The sequence below is a fragment of the Ambystoma mexicanum genome, chromosome 8, assembly GCF_040938575.1.
Source record: "Ambystoma mexicanum isolate Mex_15411 chromosome 8, UKY_AmexF1_1, whole genome shotgun sequence".
NCBI classification, from domain to species: domain Eukaryota; kingdom Metazoa; phylum Chordata; class Amphibia; order Caudata; family Ambystomatidae; genus Ambystoma; species Ambystoma mexicanum.
The window spans coordinates 16,825,160-16,847,109 of NC_090929.1; the positions used below are offsets into that span (position 1 = coordinate 16,825,160).

The window sequence follows — 21,950 nt, forward strand, 5'->3', positions numbered from 1 at the left end:
ACAAAAACCGCTAGTTCTCTTTACTAGGATTAGCTGGCCTGACATAGGACGACCTTTCTTTGGGCGCACTGCAGGGTTCATTGCGACCTCAAACCCTTCTAAGCATGGACAATGTGTCAGCCACGTTTCCTGTAAGCATATTATATCACAGGATCGAAGCTCATCTACAGGCTGCGCTATTAAGTGGGCATGACCACGGGTATTCCAGGAGGCGAAAAATGTCTGTATTGTCCTTTTGGCATTAACTTTCTTCAGCGCCGTTTAAGGCCTTTGCTAGCCAGCACCAGCTACATTCCACATCACTGTTACAGCTCGTTTTTTTTTATTGATCCACTTGTTGCTGTAGCGGCCAGAGTTTGTTACAGTAATTTCAATTTTTTTTTATTTCCGAGTCGATACTTGGTGCAACTAGCACTTTCGTTGCTGGCTTGGGCTCTACTTAGTCCGGTTTCCTTGTCCATTTTTCTACTCAGTGGCTTAGGCTTCCAAAGGTCTCCAGTTGTTGGAGATGGTGTTAATACATTATCGACTTCATACACTTGGAAACCCTTGTCTATTATCGATCTTTCACTCATAATTTTCTGAACAACTTTCAGTGAGGCGATATGTAACAGAGCTCGGGCCTGACCGGAGTTGTCGATAAATTCGACTCTTTCAATTTCATCACTTTGGACCGCCTTTAGCGCAGGTATTACTTTGAAGAGCTGTAATAACAGATGTCGATTTATAGAGTTATACTTTTTGACCTCAATTCTTTCTGTCAAAATTCTGTAGTTCAGAATTGTGTCCGTTGCTCGCTGGTCTGAGCGGTCCACGCCCGATATCGCCTTTCTCACATTCATTTTTTTCTTCGGGTCTAGATCTTGAGATTTTGGGCTGGTTTGAGGACTCTTCGTTCAGCCACTTTTCTCGTCTTATTGTATGCACCGCAGCCTTATTCATTCATTGGTTTGGATGCTCCCGTTCCTTTTTTAGTTAGGGTTTGCTTTAATTTTTCATCTATTGTGTAGAATCTTTTTGTCTCAGGGCTGGGGCATTTAGGATCACTATTGAGGGTCTCAGTTGCTTTCTCAGGCGACTCGATTATTCTCATCACTCTTTTGAATAATTGTTCATCTTTCGAGGCGGCATACGTGGGGGCCAAGACTTCATTACCAAGCTCTTTCATCACCACCTGATCTTCAGCCTCTTCTTTTGAGCTTTTTGTTTTGTCTAAGCTTTCATCTGGCATACTATATGTTGACAGATTCATCAAGTCCTCGGAAGCGAGTTCTTCATCACTACACATATCGACCGCTTGATCTGTGTCTACGGTTGGAGTTACATCGATTGGTTTAAGAGAGGTGATCTTCTTTTGCTCTTTTTGAATGCTCATTGAAGATGTTTCCTTATTTCTTTCTCCATTATTGATTGTTACGTTTAGCGCTTTTAGGTTTCTGAAAAAGTTTGCTGAATTTTTTGCATTTTTCTTTTTTGGAGCAACCATATTTTTTGTCTTGTGTTTACATTTCCCTTGCTTAGCGACTTCATCAGTTGGTTTTTTGTCTTTTTTTGATCTTTTGGATGACTCCGGTTTTTCGAAGATCTCAAACCACTCCTGCTTATTCATCATTTCTTTATCTGCTCGGGTTATTGTTTGGAGTTTATTTTTTCCGTTTACGTTGTCTTGAGATTTTTGGGTCAGTAGTGGAGCGGGAGACTTTTGGATTGCAATGGAGGAGCTATGCGGCTGTGGGATCTCAATCTCACACTCTACAAGATTGCATAGAGACTCGTTGTTGCCTGCTCCGCGTAGTTCTCAACGCTTGGGCTTCTTGTGGCTGGGTCAGCATCTTATCAATGACGGTATTACTGCTGCTGTTGGTATGCTCCTTCATCTTTTCATTGAGACTGATGCTCTTAGGGGGTTCAGATTCAATATTCACTGCTTGTTGTGAGGAATCACGTGGATCCCTTATTGAAGCTTGCGGGTTCAGGGGCACAGTCTTTTGAGCTGGTAATCCTGGTGTCTTTTGAGGAATTGTTGGATCGAATTGAGTCGACAAATGGCGGGCCTGTCCCCCTTCATTATAGCCTTGGGATTTCTGAGTGCTCATTCTACGGTCTTGTTCCTTGTTTAGTACGCTGAAGGTTTGTTTCGATACTTCAGCAAAAAGCCGTTTGTCTTCGCTGTTGTTTTTTAGCGCTTCTTTCAGGATGGATGATGACAAATGCATCATTTGATTTTGAGCCGCCATGTCAGCCAAGTCCCCTTCTAATTTTATCATTTTGTCGTTAGGTATAGCAATCCGAGTATTCTGATCTTTGCAGGACTCGTTTATTTGTTTGTATAACTTTGTTAGAGGAGCTACTGCGATCGTCGTCACTGACATTAGTATAGGGCGCAGGCTATCGACCACTTTTTCGATGATCTTGGCCCTAGTCGCAGGCAGTTTGCCTCCTTTGTACAAATGGCGATGTGTGCCTTCATCTTTCCTATTTTGGAAAACAGTTCTTTCTGATTCAGAATCGGTGGTGGTGGAACATGACGTGGACTCAAACTGAAGGCGTCCATCGACCACTGTCGGATTAATGCTACGAGCCTGTAATGCTTCGTTCGCCAATGGCTTCGCTCGTTTCTGCGAGTGACTAAATTCCCTCTCCGAGCTTGGATACTTTCGGGATCTTTTCATGCTAGCCAATGCTGACCTGTCTTGAGACCATTGGTGGAATAAACTTTCGCTACAGCAATTGGTCATTTCCATTCGCCATCTTTCGACCGAGGGCATTTTCTCTTGGTTCACTGTCCCGGGTCCATTGTCGATCTGCGGCCTCACCAGTTTAGCGTTCAGCTGTGTCAGTTCTTTAATCACCTGGTCCGCTATCGCGATGGAGCTCCGGCGTGCATGAATCAGGCTCACATATTTGGTCTATTAAGGTTGATGGCATCCAGGTTTCGCCTGCTGTTTCCATTATTGGGGCTTTGTTATGAAACCTCTTCATGTTCAGCTACAGATCGCAGTTTCCCACCATTGGTGAGAGAGCCTCTTGTTCAGGCGGATTCGGTGGCGATGGCCAAGAGATCTGCACCGGACTTCGCTCAACTCCCTTCTCGATGGCTTGTCTCAACGGATCCACGCTTTGCTGTTTCTCAGGCAACCTTTCATGCGCGCTCATCTTTCACCCCTGTCGGCGCTGCAGTCGAGAGGGTTTCCCTACCATCACTGTCCTGATGTATAGGAGACTGGATGAGCGGGTGGTACAACTTCTCTGGTTGCTTGTGGCCTGGATGTTCGGCTTCATCATTACATTTGTTATGTATGATATGACACCGCTTTTTCAGGGTGAGAAGATTTCCCTGCTTTTTCTACTGACTTCCACGCTAGCAGTTTCAGCGTATTTATTTTTTCTTTAAGGGGCACTGATGCTGAGGCGTCCACCATGGCATGAGTTGGGCACTTTCCTACACTTGGGGGGAGGGGGGGGGGGGGGGTGCCTGCCCTGCCCTGCCCTGCCCTGCCCTGCTAGGACTTTCTCCTTTATGTGCCAGTCTGGGCGCTTTACCATCCTGTCCTTGGATGCAAGAGCACCTGGTTTGTATCTTGGCTTTGAGCTCATATTATGTTCCTGACTGGGCTCCTCCCCTCCCTCGATGTTCGATTACTGTTCTTTGTCGCAGTTTTCTCTCTCCGCGGGTGTAGCAAACTCTTCCCTCGTTCTCAACGGTCTCGATGGCAGCACGTCTCCGCTTGTATGAGCTAAGTTTTGGGTGCACTCTGGCAACCCCGACTCACACTGGGCCACATAGTCAAGGTTATGGGGAAGGGGGCGCATTAGGAACGCTACTCGCGAGTGGAGTAAATTGGCTTTCATTTATACTTGGACTGCAAGGATGATCGAGGTGGGTCTGTTTTGGCTATTTTTTGTCTCGTGGGCTTCGCGTTGCCTTCCACATCCACACCCACAGTCTCTCATGCGCGTCTCACAGTTCATGAAGGGGCGACCGCGGGCAGGCAACACCAAGCTTGCCTCATCACCCCCTCCCCTCCCTTTCTTGGAATTCGTTGAGATCACAGCGTCCATCCCACCCATTGCCTCACCCATGTCGCGAGCCATGCGATCACTTACTTCTTCTGTTGGTCCGTTCTGGTGTATGGGACTGCACGCTGCTTCTTGGGGGGATCTTTGGGAGGAGACAGCAGTCTTTTCAAGCCCGAGCGGGCGCAGTCTTTTCACCGAGCGTGTGGCTGGGTTTTTCTCACTTTCGTTTTCACAAACCTTACCCCACACTATTTCTAAATTAGCGGTAAAGATTGGCAATAGGTTTTTTAAGAATAGGCTCTTTTATTTTGACAAGACTCCACTAGGGCTGCATTATTATTATTTGATGGCCGTACCTTGCTCCCATCTGTAGGTTTAGGTTTAGATAGGTGTTCATCACCCCTTTGTAAAAGTTCAATAAACACCCTTGAACTGTGGTGACTTGTGTCTGTCTTACTGTTGATACCAGGCCTTCCTTACACCGCATATGGCTGCTAAACATGACTAGTGCCCTAAAATGGCCACACCACAACATTTATTCTTGTTCCTTGGCCATATTGTAGTCAGGCTTCTTCCTTCACCTCAGGTCGTGGGCTTGGATTTGCTTTCAGCTCCAGTTTTGGATAAGAGGACGACTCCTGCAGCCATTCTGGAGATCTACGTTGGAGCCAAGAATCCTTCGAAGAAGATCAGTCTGCTGACTACCTGAGGAAGACTTCTTCAGTGGACAGGCATCCTCTCCAGTGAAGCCCTGCTCCTCTGTCTGATTTCAGAAGACCCTTGTTGTTGCCTCGACCCATGGACTAGTGGGAACAACTAGTTTCAAGGTCTTCTCAGGGTTGCATGCCCTAAGAGCCTTCGCAAGTGTCCCTGAGCTGCATGGTGTACCTACCAACTCCCTTGTGTGCCCCCTTGCAAAAATCAACGCTGTTCCATGTTAAAGCCCAGAACTTTGGTGGTTGCAACCTTGTGACACAAAAAATCGCATTCTTCTCAAATTTCAGCTTGCTGGCATCAAGGGAACCTGTCCTGTAGCTGCTTCTTTGACCGCTACTGGAAGGATGCCTGTCATCGCCTGCAAATGGTGATCGCTGGAACTCTCCTTCCTCCATCCTGTGGAGTGTCCTAAAGAGATCTGCATTGTTGGAATCTGCAATTCTTCGACTGGGCTTGCATCTTGCAGTTGCACCTGACCAGAAGAAGCACTTGAACCTGCAACACCTGATCGCCTCTCACCCGAACAAAGAATGGAAGACCGTGCTCCCACCGACCTCCGGACGATCCCTTGTGAACCCTGGGAAAATCAGAGTCAGGGGTGTTTGAAAGCATACCTGTCCTCCATAGGATAACATTGCGTGCAAACTCCTTTGTCTCTTAGTTCCCTCTTACTTACTTTCGGTCGTCTAATCTGGGTCAAGTATCCTGCCCCTGGGTTATCCCTGGGTCTGGAAAAGAGAGTCTGGAAACAATTCTGACAAATTGTTGTTGAACTTTGAAGTAGTTTTTAACTGTTTCGAATCACCACTGCAAGCCCATTGCATCACTGTAGAGAATACCTTCCCTGGCGAAACCTTGTTTTTGGAACTTGTGACTTTTGGGCTCTAGGTCGCATACATCTTAGGACTGGACTTCGTAAGTAAAAGGAATTGTACTTGTAACGGGTTCTAATAATTTTACCTACACCCGAGTACTTACCTGTTTTACCTGGGTCGTTATAGTGTGAAGTATTTCTAAGTGAACCTACTGGTGAAGGCTTAAATAGCTGTATTTTTAGAAGTGGCGGTCTAAACTGAATTATTGTGTATTCCACACGGACACATTGGGACCCCAGGCCCCACACTCCTGAGAAAAGCCTCGACTCTGCCCCATTGCTACTTTGATTGGGTTTTGGTTAAACTGGGTCTCCCTGTTCACCATAACTAGTCTGGCCTCCTAAAATCTGCCCACCAGGGTTGATTTTAGAAACCCATCTTAAGTGGTAAGTGCTTTGTTGAGTCAAAGGATGGAGAATGGGTAGAAGGTGGAGAGGGAGTGGTAATGTGGAGAGAGGTTGTAGGATCAGAGGATGAAGGCAGCATGTGTGCTAGCGACACAGAGACACACCAGGAGGGAGGATTGGGAAAGGAGGTGTTTAGTGGGAGGAGAGTGAGGAACAGAGAAAGAAACATGGGCTTGAATGTCTGTAAGGCACAACCCTACAATCCCTTTAGATCCAACATTATTGTTCACATAGGCCCAGTTTAGGAAATCCCAAAGGGAGCTTGGATAGATATGGTGATTGCCTTCAGGAATTCATCCATAGAAAGCTAGAACAAAGATAGTAGGTGTCAGTAAGCTCTGTTTACTAATCTGGGGAATAAGGATGCCTGCGCTAAGGAGGCAAATGTGTCATCTAGAATAGAGTTTGAGGGACGGCTCTTGACCCTGCGGAACAATTCAATAAAAACCTTTGAACCATCTCTGGAGTGTTATTTAGCCCATCTCTGACAATGCATGAACTTTGTGTTCCTGCAGCTGTCAGGAATGCATATGTGATTATTGAGCCCACCTTGTACCACTGCAGGGCTGGGTCTGAGGGTACCTGTAGGCACATGTTTGCACAATAATTTGACATGTAGCATTTACGATTAGCAGACCTTTAATTCAGAAACAGAATTACCCAAAGCATTTTTAAAAAATGTAGAATTGCTTGGGCTTTTCAACCCTCTCTAGATGGTATTCTGTCACAGTATGTAGTGTGAGACAGGCATGGTATCAAGAGAGACAAAGACTCAAAAGTAACAGTTTTAAAACCTTCATTATCAAGTTGTTGTGGGATTGTTGTAATACATACCTGGCCGTAACTCTAAGGGGGTTGTTCCCTCCACTGATGTTTCTCAGGGCCGTCGATGTGCGGAAGTCCAAAATCAATGTTCGTCTGTGTCCAAACCTGTGCCTGCCCTCACTCTTAAACCAAATGTGATAGGAGTTCTTCTTAAAGGACAAATGGTGATTCAAAAGGACATGTAAACCAGAGCTGGTTTCAGGTAGTCTTACCAATAGGCGTAGTTCTGCCCGTTCACAATAGCTCAACTCTAAAGGGGTGCCCTTGGAACCTTCCATGTAGAGTTCTTGCAGCAAACCAATAAAGTTCACAAGTTCTGTACGGCCAAACAAACAAAAGACTGCTTCAATTGGGCATCTCAGGGTTCTCGTTGGGGAGAATTCTCAGAAATGTGCTAATTCCTCTCTACCTTAGAGACCCCCAGCACTTTTGCTGGACTCTAGGACTTTGATTTTTAACCTGGAGAGAGTGGGACACTTTTTCCCACTCTCTCATGTAATTTTCTGTGATTTTAACTGTTTCCTTTTTGGAGTCCGACAAACTCCATAGGCATCATCTTTACATTGTGGCACCCAGCACCTACAGTGCCTTGACACAGGGAAGTATTCCAGATTTCCCAAAGGTTTAAATACCTTCTCTTGGACAAACTGCTGTTTCCAAGAGCAGTGAAGTGAAATTGACTTTACTTACATTTGTAACTTTCTAGACCCAGCGCACACTATTTTACCATAAGGTGCTGGAGAGGTTACTTAGTATCCCCTTTGTCTAGTTTCTCATGCAACATTTTTATGTTACCCTTTCTACAATTAATGGCTCGTAGCAGTGATTTACGTTTTCCTACCATTGTGTGTTTTTACCGCAGGTTGCCATTGCAGCCCCGGTAAAGCACCCATGGGTGCCCATTTTGTCAAAATGTCCTGGTCGTGTTTTTTCACGATTTCTTGTTGGAAAGGTCCTTCTTGAGATTTACTTTGCACGCGAAACCAGGTTTGGTCCCTTTGTTCGTTTTGTCTTTGGTGGGTTTCACTGCTGAAGCCTGCCTCCTGGCTCCAGTGGGCTGGCAGGGGCAGGAAGTGAGGGAGGTGTCCGAAACACCCTGTGCATAATCTCCTAGGTGACAGGAATGCACTCTTAGGTGACTGGCCAGCTGGCTGTCCAGCAAAGACAGCCACCCTGCTGTGTGATTGACAGCTAGGCTGGAATGAATGGGAGAAACCTGCATAAAAGGCAAGGCTTTTTGACTTGTACGGCAGAGTCGACCACTGGACGAAGGAATCCGAAGAAAAACTTGGAAGATACGCCTGCTGAAACTCCTGGACCGTTGGTTTGCCGGGTGAAGCCCTGCTGCTGTGCTGAAGCTCCGAATTAGTTTTGACTAGAGAAGCCCTGCAAGGACAACTTATTCCCTTGAGTTAGTGGGACAAATCAACTCCAAAGTGAACTCATTTGGACATCCTTTCTGAGCTGGCTGTACTTCCACTGCTGCTGAAACCGTAGTGCCAGGGAGTGGAACACCAAACGGAGTGCATCACTTTTAAGTCGGACCCGAGCTTGTGGGAGATGCCCCAGACTCCTAGTAAGCAGACTGACCAAGCCTGAGTTACCTCAACAGAGTGCTGGACCCCAGATGCGAGGAAAGTCCAGAGTGGTATCCGAGAGACCGCGGTGGTGCGGTTTGCTGAGACGCGAGGAGCTGAAACCGCGAAGTGCCGTTGAATTGAACTCTGTCCTGTTCTGCTGCTGACTGTCCCATTGCAGTGCAGGAGTCACCAGAAGTCCTCCCTCTTGTCCCCCTGACTGAGGCACAGGAACAAAATGATCTGCCAGCTGGAACCATTTCGTCTAATCAAAGGAACTGTAAAGTTGGAGAGGACTTACCTCTTCTTGTTGTAGGCTTACTTGATCTCAGTTGAGACTTGTCTTCTGTAGAGTTGCTTGCATCTTCTACCTCTCACAAGACTCCCATCGTGTGGCCCTACATTGATTCTACTTTTTCTACAAAGAAGTCTAAAACATTGTGCAAGACTTTTTACCTACCTGCAAGAAGTGCTTCAGCTCACCTAGACTTTTACTAACTTAACATTGGCTGGCCTGGCTCTCTGAAAGACTCTTCATACCTCTGACATTGTACTTTATAATTCCTCCCAGGATGGGGTTAACTTACTTTGCATTAGGGGGTTTAAATGTATTTACCTGCTTCAGAATGATTGTGTGATCTCTTGCTTTATTCTATAACCCTTTTCTTCTTCTCAGTATTGCTCTAAATACAGTGTCCTAGCTATTTGTCACCAGAGGGTGGAGGAAGTGTCTGTGTGCCATCCCCAATTGGTATAATCTGATTTAGAGAAACGAAGAGTGTGTATTTTGGAGTGTATTTGTGTGTTACTGTTATATTGCCCCTTCTGAAGAAGGCTTATTCAAAATGACTGTTAAATTAATAATTGTTTAATCAAGAAACCTTGAGTATAAGTGTTTATTTGGATACTTTTCACTGTGACTCTCTGTGTAACCACCCTACTGCTCACATTGACCCCTCTTGAGCTAAGCCTGGCTGCTCAGCCACACTACCAACCTTTGTAGTACAGACTTATACCAAATGTTGGGTTCCTATTGCCAAGAGGACAAGGTTGTTGTAGTGCACTCAAAGGGTACAGCTCCAAATCTTGCCTAACAGTTCGCTACCCCAAGTCTAGGCCTCTCTGGTTTTACACAAGCAAAACGTTCCTCTTGTCAGGATGTACCTTTCACTGTAGTTCTTTCATGGGGGTAGTATCTGAGTCTTTCGAGAACACCGGGTTCTTTGCTCCTCCCAGGCATGACCACTCTGACCTCTAACCCCTCTCCTTATTCTCTGGCACCTTTTCCTCTTCTGTGCCTCTTTCACTCTGTCCTTTCTTTACTTTGTTATGCTCCCTGCACACCTTCTTTTCCCGTCTTGCACCTTCTTTCCACCTTTCAGTGCCTCTTGCACACTTCTCTTTATTTTTCATAAACTCTCTTGCACCCTTTTTTCTCAATGTGCTCTCTTGCACCCTCTTTCTCCTGTGTGTCGCTTGCACCCTTTTCTCATATTTGGGTTGCTTTCACCCTCTCTTCATTGTCCATTTCCCTTCTCACTATCTCTTTGCTGTCTCTCTCTGTTTCGGGTCACTTTTGATCCTCTCCTTATTTTTGGGTCACTCGCCGCCAGCGCACTTGCTCTCATTCTTTACTTCTGTGCACCTTTACTACACACATCTCAGGGGAACGAGCACTGGCCTAAACCAGGCCGATAGACTGCCTTCTGTCCCGCTCCGGCTCCCTCGCCACGCTGCAGCGTTTTACATGCACTCGCCGGGCCAGCGTCTTGATGTCCCGCTCCTCTCCTTGCAGCCTTCTGCTCCTTGGCCTCCTGGTTCCATCCAGCAACCCCAGCTCGCTCTTATGACCCTGGCAAAAATCACCCTTTATATACTGTAGGTGAGTCAATTGGAATCAGGTGTGCACAGTTGGAGAAAAGTGCCTGACCTTGCCTGACTATTAGTGGGACAACTCAAAGGTGTTCTATTAGTGGGACAATTGAAAGGTGTTAGATGATAGGCCTCACTTTGTATCCCTATGTTGTTGCTTGGGATGATCTTCATTATTCTCGGTTGCCTCTTTCTCGTCCCAGTACTTGTTGGAAATGGTGAGGGGGAGATGGCTCTTCCCTGGTCACCTGAATGGAAGATCCCGGGGGAGTAGGTGGGAGAATATCGCCTGGTTTCTCACAGTAGATACTGCATTGTTTTGACTGATTTTTGAGAGAAGAGACCTGCCCACAGGAACAAGCACAAGGGAGCGGGCACATAGAACAGTCATTGCGATGCCCGTCTCTGGCCACTTCTGCTGAACCGTCTTCTCTGTTGTGCGCTTTTCTGTGGGTATTTTGAAGAGCAGTGCTGTGGCAATGCAGTTTAGGGCTCTCTGGGGTAGGTTTCTCATCATTGGGTAGCGCTAGCTTTTAGAATTAATGTGTATGGAGTCGGGGCACACAAGTCTGCACCTGAGAAACATTTAGTGTTTCTCTTCAAGGACTTGCTTAATTGCATTGAACAAAATTAAGGTTTATTGGGTCACCTTGAGATGGGCTTTGTTTGTAGCCCTTCTAGGAACGAGGGAAGCAAGGATACTATAATACAGTGTCTTGCAGGAGAACATAGTGTGTTGGAGAACAGGGGGGACACATTGTTGTTAGGATGGACTGCAGATTTACAGCAAGGGTGCTCAACACTGAAGAAGCCAGCTCTGGAATAACGAAGCTGGCCTGTGAATGTGTCCGAGCAGAATGGATTCCAGAATTCCGAAAAGGCCCAGAGCCCGGGGAACAAAGTTGTAGGAAAGCCAGGGTAAGCCTGGAAACTGAGTATCATCTGGCATATTAGGGAACTGACAACCCTCTGATCCTCCCGACATGTACAGCCCATGTCTTGGTGTACCTTATTGGTTGCTCATTGCCTTGTTACTTCTCAGTGGATCCAACGTTTGCATTTCTGTGTAAGCACACATACTCCCTAAACCTGATTACATTCACCCTGTAAGGGGCTGCACAGCTATGCAAGGAGGGTACAGGAAGGTAGGCTGAGGAGATTGCATGGACGGTGGTGGCAGTGTTGGGGGTCATTATGCTGGGGTTCTGCCGTAAATTGCGGGTGCAGGTCTTTAACTAATACACTATTGTTCTCCTCATTTACAGAAGCAGCAATACCTTGATGTGACCGGTCAGCTGGAGAAGGTAAGCGTCCCACTGCTTGCTCCAAGGGCCGTAGGCACAACGGGGGCTGAGGTTAAATGTGTGGAAGAGGAGTAAGGAAGACCAGGATGGCACAGGTGCACGCAGATCCTGCTGGTGGAATTACTCTGCTGCTGCATCTTGACTGGAGGGCAGCAAATGCATCTAGGGAGGATGGATGAATGGAAGGTGGGCAAAGTCTGGAAGAGGTGGATAAGGCTTGTGTTCAGTGCCCAGAGGCAGCACGGTACCCTACAGGGTTCTGCATCAGAGCTGTCCATTTGATGCACCCCTTCTAATCTGTCAGTGTGTCTACATTATTGCTGAAACCTGCCTCAATATACTTTGAAGTTCTGGCTAAATCAAGGATTCTTTGGAGAACAGCTTCCCAGCCTGATGATTAGCACGTCCCCTTGAACCTTATGCATGTCGGCAAAGGTGCAGCTGTTTCTTTATAGTTGTGCAAGGAGTCATTTCTTTATTGAAACTGAACTGCTTTCTCCTGCAGAGTCTCGGGCTCCTTGTGAAGTTATGTAGTCTATCACGTATGCAGCCATAGATTGGTGTCCCATTGCATATGTGGGACTACTCGCGGCTGTTGCCCAGGAGTTATCCTTTGGTGCTCTCGAAGGGCAGGTTTGCGTAATGCTCCTTTTAGTCCTGCCAGGTGGTTGCTTGTTATTTTCTGTAGCCCTCCCTCGCTGAGGGCCTTATTTGTGGGATGTTCTCCATAGTTCTCCCTCCTGGAGAGAATACAGTTTGTGACGGCCTCTGTGGCCCTTTCTTATTGAGGGTCTGACTTGTCTATGACCTGTCCTGTGGTTCTCTCAAGCATATTTTGTTGTCAGTCCTGGGAATTTTTTGATGTTGCTGAACCCTGAAACATGGAAATCTAGGGCGATGCGTAGTGCACAATTCCTGTTAAGCAGGAGATTATACGGTGCAGACGGATGTGTGCGACATATGTGGAGTTCATATGTGGGGTCATCAGAGTTTTATTGCATGGGTTCTGGTTCTTTGGACTCGCCACAGATGAAACACACGAGAGAGGATGTAATAATGTGCGTTGTGTTGCCAACCTTGGCCACTGTGTTGTTGAAAAGGTCTCTCCTTGCCTTTCAATTAAAGAAATTAGAATGCTTTCCCAATTGCTAACTTTCCATTGAAAATGGTAACATTGTTTTAATGTGTTGCATCTGAGGTGGCGGGGAACATTAAGTACATAAATACCTGTTGGAAACAAATTGGCTATGATGTGTTACTGCAGACAGGAGGCGTATAAGCTCAGCTCGGGGATAGTGCCAACACTGTGCCCTTTTATAGCACTGGTTATTCCAGCCCACTAGGTGCAGGCAAACTCTTTCCCACCGTAGGAGGAGAGAAGCCATCAGGAGTTTCCTGGCTGATCTTAATCCCATCGGGAGTTGGGGGTCAATAACTCCTCCCTGAGTGGGGAAGTGTGGCCTGCTCCCCCACATCACAGTGCAGCAATGTTTTGTGGGTGCTGTAGAGTAGAAACAAGGGCTGTAGGTATTGTTCACGACCCCAGAAGCCCTTTCAGAGATAGAGGATTCTGACCTGTTTTTGTGCTACCCCTATTGAGAGCACTACAGCCACTGACGTTGATGTGGGCTGGCCCATCTGGCAACAAAGGGAAGCTAAACCTCTCCCAAGGTGGGCAATGTGGACTGAGCGACAAGCCGTAACTCTCGGTTGGAATAGCAGGCTGACGCAAAGGTTCAATTAGTCCACACTCCACTCTAGAAAGTACACCACTCTGGTACACTGAAACCAAATCATACACATAAACCTATCCGGTCAAAATAAGTACTTGGGGCAATAATATTATTAAGATGGATTTCTAAAACCAACCCTTTGGGAGAAGGCCCTCTCTCCCTCTCTCCCTCCCTCTCTCTTCCTCACTCTCCCCCTCTCTTTCCCTCCCCCATGACATTATATGGGATTTCCTGACTTGTGAGGGAAGGAAGTAGGCCAAAGTACAATATGGCCAAAGAACAAGTGAAATCCCTTGTGGCTCAGCCATTTTAGGGTGATTGCCACCTTTAATAGCCGTTAACAGTAAATATGAAGTGTACAAGTAAATAAAAACTGATAGAAATGTTACTGGAATCTGTTAAGATTAGCAAAACACTCTGATGAGGAAAATACCTGATATTGGGTAATACAGCCATCAATCTTCATTAGACAAGAAAGCGTTTCACTGAAGTGCTTCTGATCCAGTGTATAGAGAACCTGCCCCCATGCATTGGCATTACATGCACTATCCGTCCACAGATCCTGTCTAAGAGTTCAGATATTCGATATCAAGCTTCAGCTGCTTCATATTCTTTTTTTCGGCAGAGAGCGCTGTGCGTCGATGCCATTGACTCGATGTCCCTTGAGGGCCTGCGTCTCGAGGATGATGTCATCAAAGGCATATTTTATTTATTTGCACTTCTAAAGCGCACAAGCAGCAAAGAGACATTGTGGTGCCGTTACATGGAATTGTCTTAGTTACAGTTGCAAGTCATTGTGCATACATCAGTACATGTTAAGTTACATGGAGGTGATGAGCTTCACGTAGGGTTACAGAAGTGTGGCATATCACAGTACTTTCGGCTGTTATTACATGAGGGCACATGAAAGTGTGGTATAAGGACACTGCTAATTGGGTAGGGAGTCTAAGCGAATAGCCTGGCTTTGATCGCCTTATGGAACGCAAGGTGTGATGGTTCGGATTCCGAGGGTGAATGGGAGTGAGTTCCAATGCCTAGCGTCGATGAAGGGGAAGCACACACCACTCCCTCTGGTGCACCTGACTTTGCGTACAATCAGCAAGTTGGCGTAGAGTGTCCTATTAGGTCGAAGAGTGGGGGTAGGTTTTCTCTTTGCGAAAGGTAGGACGGGGATGTGTGATGTATACATTTATGGGTGGGTCTCAGACGGGCAGCCAGTGGACTTGTCTGGCTTTTGAGATGCGTTCCCATTTGGGTGGCGCGTAGAGCGTTATTTTGATAGTTTGCAGTTTGTTTAGGGTTTTAGAGGAGGTGCCTGTAAAGAGTACGTTACAATAGTCCAATCTGGAGCCGATTAGGGTTCTGGCAATGGTTAGACTGTCGGCTGTGGAGAGGAATGGCCTGGCAACATTTAGGAGTTTGGTATAGTTCCTGCAGAGGAGGCAATGGCAGTGACATGTCTAGACATGGAGAGGTTAGAGTCTAGATGGACCCCAAGAGATTTTACTGCCTGGGATACTGTTGTTGTCAATGTTGAGGGATGAGTACCGTTGGTCAAGTTTTCTTAGGGTGTCAGTCGGTGCTAGCAGAAATAGTTCTCTTTTCCCCCGTTTAGACAGAGCAGTTGTCAGCCATCCAGGCGTGTATGGTGGCGTTTAGGGTTTTGGCATCGACCTCATAGTCGCCTGATAGAGGGAGGAAGGCGTGTGGGTCTGGGTGCCTCAATACATTGTTGGAGTCTGGAGCCCAGCCTAGCTGCAGAGAGGGGGACAGCAGTCCTGAGTTGATTCTGAAACACTTGTGTACAAGCGCGATAGAAATAAAATATCAATCAAAACGTGAGGGTTGTAGCTAACGTGCGTATGGCATGCACATGGTGGGTTTTGATGTTCGCTGCGAGCAGCGGAGAGCTGGGTGTGCCTTTGCAATAGGCCTTTGCAGCGCGGCTTCGTCTGCCGGCTGTGCGTTGGGCCATATATAGGCCATGATAATGCCAGAAGCTGAGGGAGCCATTCTCTGCCCACGGCAGTGAATTCACTATTGGAATTGGTTGCTATGGGGATGGTGCTGTAAACCGCGGTGGCGGCCATCTTCACGGGCCGATTTTCTTGTTCGAGCCGAATTACTGGGACAAGCTTTTTGGGCTGGGGCATGCTTGGAGAGCACTTCGGTGTCCCTCGTGGTTTCGGGTCTTCAGGGGCTCGCAGCAGAGGTGCAGAGAGCTTGATGGGCCTTTGCAATGGGCATTCGCCTGCCGGCTGTGCGTCGGGCCATATATAGGGCATGATAATGCAGGAAGCTGAGGGAGCCAATCTGGGCCCACAGCAGTGAATTAATTATTGGAATTGGTTGCTATGGGGATGGCACTGTAAAAAGTGGCGGCGGCCATCTTCACGGGTTATATAGCACGCGCAGCGCCTATTGGCTTCAGTTCCGTTTTTCTGCGACAGCTTTAGCTTTGAGAAATACGGCACGCTTCTTCACTTTCATGACGACTTTGTTATTTCGAAAGAGAATTGAGATAATGTCTTCTTCGTCGACACTGACAACCCCAAATACCGGGTTCAAAAAGTGTTGATTGTGGGTCGAAAATGTCTTTGACCAATACACATCGTATATGTTTGTGGTGCCTTGGGGCAGACCATAACACCTCGGATTGCTCCAAGTGCCAGTCGATGACTGGAAAGGCCATGAAGGAACGAAAGAGGAAATTGATTGTAGGTTGAATCCCTAAATATCCTAACCCAGCCAAGAAACCTTCCACCGACGAGTCGTGAGGCGAAACTTCTCGGAGGAAGAAGGCCAATCGGTCAAGATCGAGGAGTGGCTCTCACCACTCTTCTTCGTCCTCGAAAGAACTCTAAGAGAAGGCACCATAGATCGCATTTCGTCGACTTTGTCGGATGCTTCCTCTGAGAGGATTACTTGTCCAACTAAAAAATCCACTCCACCCAAGTGGGGGGCCTTCAGAGCAGAGATGCTCAAAATATTTGAAAAATTGAAGCGTCCAACCCATGCTCCTACCACGCCTTCGAAAGAAGCCAGGAAGGAAGGGGCTGGTCCTAAATCCTGCACGCCCTCAAGCCCAGGACGAAGGCCTGATCCACATCACAAGCCGTCGAGGCCTCGATCAGATGAATTAACACCGAAGGATCAGTCGAGCCAAAAGCATAAGTCGAGGTCGGCAACACCATCCACACCTGTGCCATCATTACCAGCTGCGCCATCGACGCTGAGTGCCCCAGTAAAAGCTATTGCGCCAATTAAGAAAGTTTTCTCCTCCAGGGTCGAACCCATTATTTACAAAACATCTCATAACTGAAAAAAACAATGTGCCACTACCGAGAAAAGACTATTTTAAGTCTTTCTTCCGTATATGAGGAAAATTAACCCTCAGATGAAGTGGCTCCATTTGGCCTCCAATTTGGTACGCCAATTGTACTATAGAGTTTTACTGCAGAGGAGTTAAGGTTGAGAGACCTCTAGGACAACCTACAGACTGCAAGTGGGTTGGATACCTGACCTGAGTTGAGTTTGGGAGACCAGAGGGTGGGGAGCATGGAGATGCGTCCTTCAGACAACTTATGTCCAAGGTAGTGGACTACATGGGGTGGAGTAGGCCTCCATTTCCATTCGAAAAAGATGATCTAACAGACATATTAGATAAGGGTTCTCGGTCGGATCCCATATTACCGTTTCAGATTGCTATGCAGAAAAGGGTGGCGACGATTTGGGAATCACTGGAAACCATTTCCGGCTGTAAATAAAAACTTGACAAAGAAGTACTGCCATTCCAGTAGTGACTCAGACTACCTGTCGCAACACCCCACTCCAGAGAATCTGGTGGTGCAGGCAGCTACTGCAACGTCTAAGCAAGCGGCTTACCCTACCATTCCTCCAGATAGGTACAACAAAGAGAGTAGATGGATGGGCTAGGAAGGTATTTCCCACAGGCAGTACGGCACTCAAATCTGCCAGCTCCACTGTACGGGACTGCATTTCCATCGTGGCAGAGCACATTACCGAAGGGAATGAAAGAGACGGGTTCTTAGCCATAGTTGGAGACGGCAAGGAAGCCATGTACAAGTCTCTTCAGTCAGGTCTGGATTCTGCTGATGGCACCAGCAGAGCCATGGCTACTAGCACCGTTATGCGCAGGTTTGCGTGGTGGCGGAAGTCGGGTTATGTACCGGATGTGCAATCCAGACTTCTCAACATGCCTTTTGACGGGTCTCAGCTTTTTGGCAGCAAGGCTGACGAGAGTCTTGAGAAGTTGCAGACCTTGAAGGCGGCAGCCAAATCTTTGGATGCCGCTACTAGGCAACCTTAGCCTTTTCGACTTGGTGGACAACCTTGGAGCGGCAGATCTTTTTGCTATTACTCCTCTTTTGGAAGGGCGAGAGGAATGGCCAGCCAAAGGGTCCAAAGAAGATGGCCTTGTTGTGGCTGCGAAAGGGGCACAAAGCCAGCTAAAGCAGGGGCATCTTTACCATCTGCCACTGCATCAGCCGCCTCAAACCCTCTCTGAGGTCTTGAGTCAAAATTCCCCGGTGGGAGGCAGACTCAAGAAGAGTGGCAAGAGATTATTTCAGATGCTTGGGCTTTGGAAACCCTAGCCCACAGATACTGCCTTCCTTTCATACCGAGACCTCAGAACAATCCACCGGGGAACTACTCTTTGAGGATTCCAGATCTTCTCCTTGTCCAGGAGATTTTAACCCTGCTAGAGAAAGGCGCAATAGAACCGGTGCCTGTAGCCGAGAGGAACAAGGGATGGTATTCACCTTATTTCCTAATACCCAAGAAGGGCTGAGACCCATCTTGGACTTGAGATACTTGAACAAGTTCCTCAGGAAGGACAAGTTCAAGATGGTTACCCTTTCTCAGATTTGTCAGGCTCTCCAACTCCAAGACTGATTGGCATCATTGGTCCTTCAGGATGCTTACTTTCATGTGCCAATCCATCTCAAGCACAGAAAATACCTAAGTTTCACGGTGGGCAGTTCTCATCAATTTCGAGTTCTGCCATTCAGGCTGATCTCTACCCCGAGAGTTTTCACCAAACAGATGGCAGTGGTAGCAGCGAGTCTCAATGGGGGGTGGAGGGGTCACGGCTACTCCTACCTGGACGTTTGGCTGATCGGGGCGCGTTCTCCTGAAAAAGTCCTGGATCATCTCAACATCACCTGCCACTCCCTTCACAGACTGGGCTTCCCCTTCAATCTAATTTATAAGAGGTCCCATATGACCCCTTCTCAAAAACTCCACTTCATCTGAGCTGTTCTGGATACATCCTTGGGAACAAGCTTGCCACCCAAGGTGAGGGCTCAAGACATTATTCAGATGGTCACCAAATTTCAAAGTGTTCAGTGTCTCCCGGCCTTTGATTTTTTTGAGATTGCTCGGCCTTATGGCCTCCTGCATTTTTCTGCTGCCATGAGCCAGCCTGAGAATGAGATCACGTCAATGGGCTCTAAGAACACAGTGGTCCCAGTTCTTAGGAAAGATGTCGGGCCCATTTCAGGTTCCAAGCAGGGTCACACAGGATCTTCTGTGATGGGCCTGTGAGGACCATATTCTGAAGGGACGACCTTTTTGGCAACCATGGCCGGAGATAATAGTAATGACGGACGCTTCACTCACGGGGGGAGTCCAAACTACACATCAATCTTTTGGAGCTGAGAGCCATCAGACTAGCGCTATAGGCCTTTCTGCCCTCTGTACAGGGAAAGAATGTCCTGATAATGACGGACAACACAGAGGCCATGTACCACCTCAACAAAAGAGGTGGCGTAGGGTCACTACTGTTAGGGAGAATTCTCTGTTAAGGCTAATTTCCCAAACCTAGTGAGTCCCCCAGCAGCTTTGCTGGATTTTTGGGGTTTATTTTTTTCTCCTGCTAAGAGTGAGACTCTCTTTCTCCCACTTTTAGGCATGATTTGAGAATGTCCTTTGACTGTGAATGTGTTTTATGGGCTATGGGGTCTTTTACTCCATAGGGCTTCATGTGTGTTTGGTATGTGTGTTACACAGCACCCTCAGTGCAGTAACAATGGGGTGTCAGTGACCCCCAAACATAGACTCCATACCCTGGGACTGACTACTGTCTCCCAGGGCATGTACAGTCACCATTGGCTTTACTAGTCTCAAATTGTGAACAGAACCAGTACAAACCATTATATTGTGTAAGTACTGGTAGGGGTAATTCGATTGCCCCTGGGTCTGTTTTCCAAGGGGGCACTGTCCAGTCCCCCCTTGTCGAGTTTCTGGCTTGTGGCAGTGGATACCACGCGAAATATTCCACCGGAATATTTCCTATGGGATTTTCCCATTCATTTTAAACGCACCACTTTTTGGTGCAATGTTAAAGATACCGCTGGGTTATTTATTTAATATTTATTCCCCGTTTGGGTCTTTTTGCCAGGACTCAGTTTTAAAATGGCGTTTGTGTTCGCCTCTGAAACTCTAACCCAAGTCGAGCCCTTTGTTCCACTTTTTTGGCGGGCTTCTCCACAGGCACCCTGGACTGAGTTGCCTTGGCAACTCTAGTCGCACTCTTTTGTGATTGGCCCAGTGGTGAGCTGTCCGGCTCACCACTTAGCATGTTTGAGTGACAGCTAGGCTGTTGAATGGGGGTTTTGCTGATAAAAGCAGGACTTTGGGGACTGGAACTTCAGAAGTCGCCACAGGACCTAAAGAATGCGAAGAGGGGAGAAGCTGAGCCATCTACAACGACGACACCACCGGTAGAGCCCTGCTGTACAAACTCACCACTTCCCCGACGACAGAGGAGATCTTCCTCCAGGAGAGTCTTCTTCCCTTTGAGCTGGTGGGACCAACCAGTTCGCCTTTTTTCGCCTTCCTGGATCGTCTCGTGGTCGAATAGCCCATGCCAAGCACCCTGGCGGCCGGATAGCCACGCTTCACCACTACCGCGAATAAAAGGGTCGTACCTTTTAATCGGGAAACTCTGCGGCTGGTTTCTTCCCTGGCAGTGCAATGACCTCCAGCTTTCTTCCTCGTCGAGATCATCTCTCCCTCTGGTTGAAACCACGACTTGCACCCGCTGCCAGGAACAACTGCCACCGCAGGAGCTTTCTCACCATTTCAGGTACTGTGTCCCGCCTGGTCTCCCTTGCAACAGATTGTCCATGGTGTCCCGTAAATCCTTGTCTCTCTATCTGGGTTGACCTTAGACCTGCTAACTTTGCCTTTCTGAACTGATCCAACCTCTTTTAACTTTTCTGCAAAGACTTTGAGTGCATTTCCACTGTGCGATCTTGGGCACATTCCGCCTTGCTCTCTCCAAGATTGGCCCTGGCCTATGAACTTTTTGCTCTACAGTAGACCCTGCCTTTCTTGACTTGCTGTGGTTTCTTAAAAGTGTTGGTACTGTCTTATTCTCCTACTCTGCATTTTCTCTCCCTTTTTAAACAAATTACTGGAGTGCCATCTACGGTTACGCGCTCACCTCTGTTTTGCTAAATAAGTGGTGTCTTAACCTAGACTTGTCGAATAATTAATTAGGGAGGTGTATATACTTATAGTGACTGTGTTTGAACTTGCTTGATATATCCGTGCCAGTGTATTTTCATAAGTGTGTTTTTAAATAATTATATACTTTTATACCAAAGCTCTGGTCAGTGTTTGCTTGTTCTACTGTGTCTTTAGCCCTATTGTGTATACTGTATATACTGCCTAACTCTTCTTGAGAGAAGTCTGACTGCTCAGCCAAAGCTACCAGGTAAATCTGGGTGGTGCAGACTGCTACCAATTGGGTTTATTGCTTACTCCTGTAGTCTTTAACTTTTTGCAGTGGTCCCTAAGGGAACTGCACGGTTTCTACCTAACAATTACCACTGTGCAGAGAGGCAATGCAGCTCTGGTACTGGGCAATTCAAGAAAGAATCTCCCTATCGGCAGTTCACCTAGCCGGTTAAGAGAACACGGCGGCAGACGCTCTGAGCAGGCAGAGCACAGTTTCCCACGAGTGGGAACAAGCTCAGGAAGTCCTTCAATAGATATTCACCTTTGGGGAACCCCTCAAGTGGATCTGTTTGCCACCGGTGTCAACCGGAAGTGCGAACTGTACTGCTCAAGGGAATTTCCCCAAAGAGGAGCTCTAGGAGACGTGTTTGTGGTGGACTAGGAATTTCCACTCCTGTACGCGTTTCCTCCAGTCCCCGTCATTCCTCGCGTGATTGGGAGTTTGAGAAAGTTCCGGAAACACATGATCCTAATTGCCCCGGATTGGGCCAGGAGGACCTGGTACCCGGACCTTCTGGACATGTCCATCTGCCCTCCAATGCATCTTCCACAAAGAGAGGACCTTCTCTCGCAAGAGGAGGGCTTCATCCAGAGGTCAAAACACTCAACCTTCACTCCCGTAGAGTGAGCGAGTTGCAGGTACTTTCGTCCAAGTCACCCTTTACTATCTTCCACAAGGATAGGGTTGTTCTAAGGGTTAAACCTTCATTTTTACCTAAAATCATTTCTGATTTCCACATAGAACAAAACATTGTTTTGCTTTGTTTCTATCTCCCCCCCCCCATCCTAGCAAGGAGGAGGAGAGATCACAGGAGATCACATAGGTTGGACCCTCGTAGAGCTTTAAGCTTTT

The 21,950-nt window shown here is 47.3% G+C and overlaps 1 protein-coding gene across 4 annotated transcripts in view; it reads left to right on the forward strand.

The window, feature by feature from the left end:
* Positions 1-21,950, forward strand: part of GOLGA2 (golgin A2) — a 918,457-nt gene that overhangs the window by 312,180 nt on the left and 584,327 nt on the right. For all 4 annotated transcript variants that reach the window (XM_069609145.1, XM_069609147.1, XM_069609148.1 and 1 more), the window contains one exon: positions 11,559-11,597. In XM_069609145.1, the coding sequence (XP_069465246.1) occupies positions 11,559-11,597 (39 nt within the window). The remainder of the gene's footprint in view (positions 1-11,558; positions 11,598-21,950) is intronic.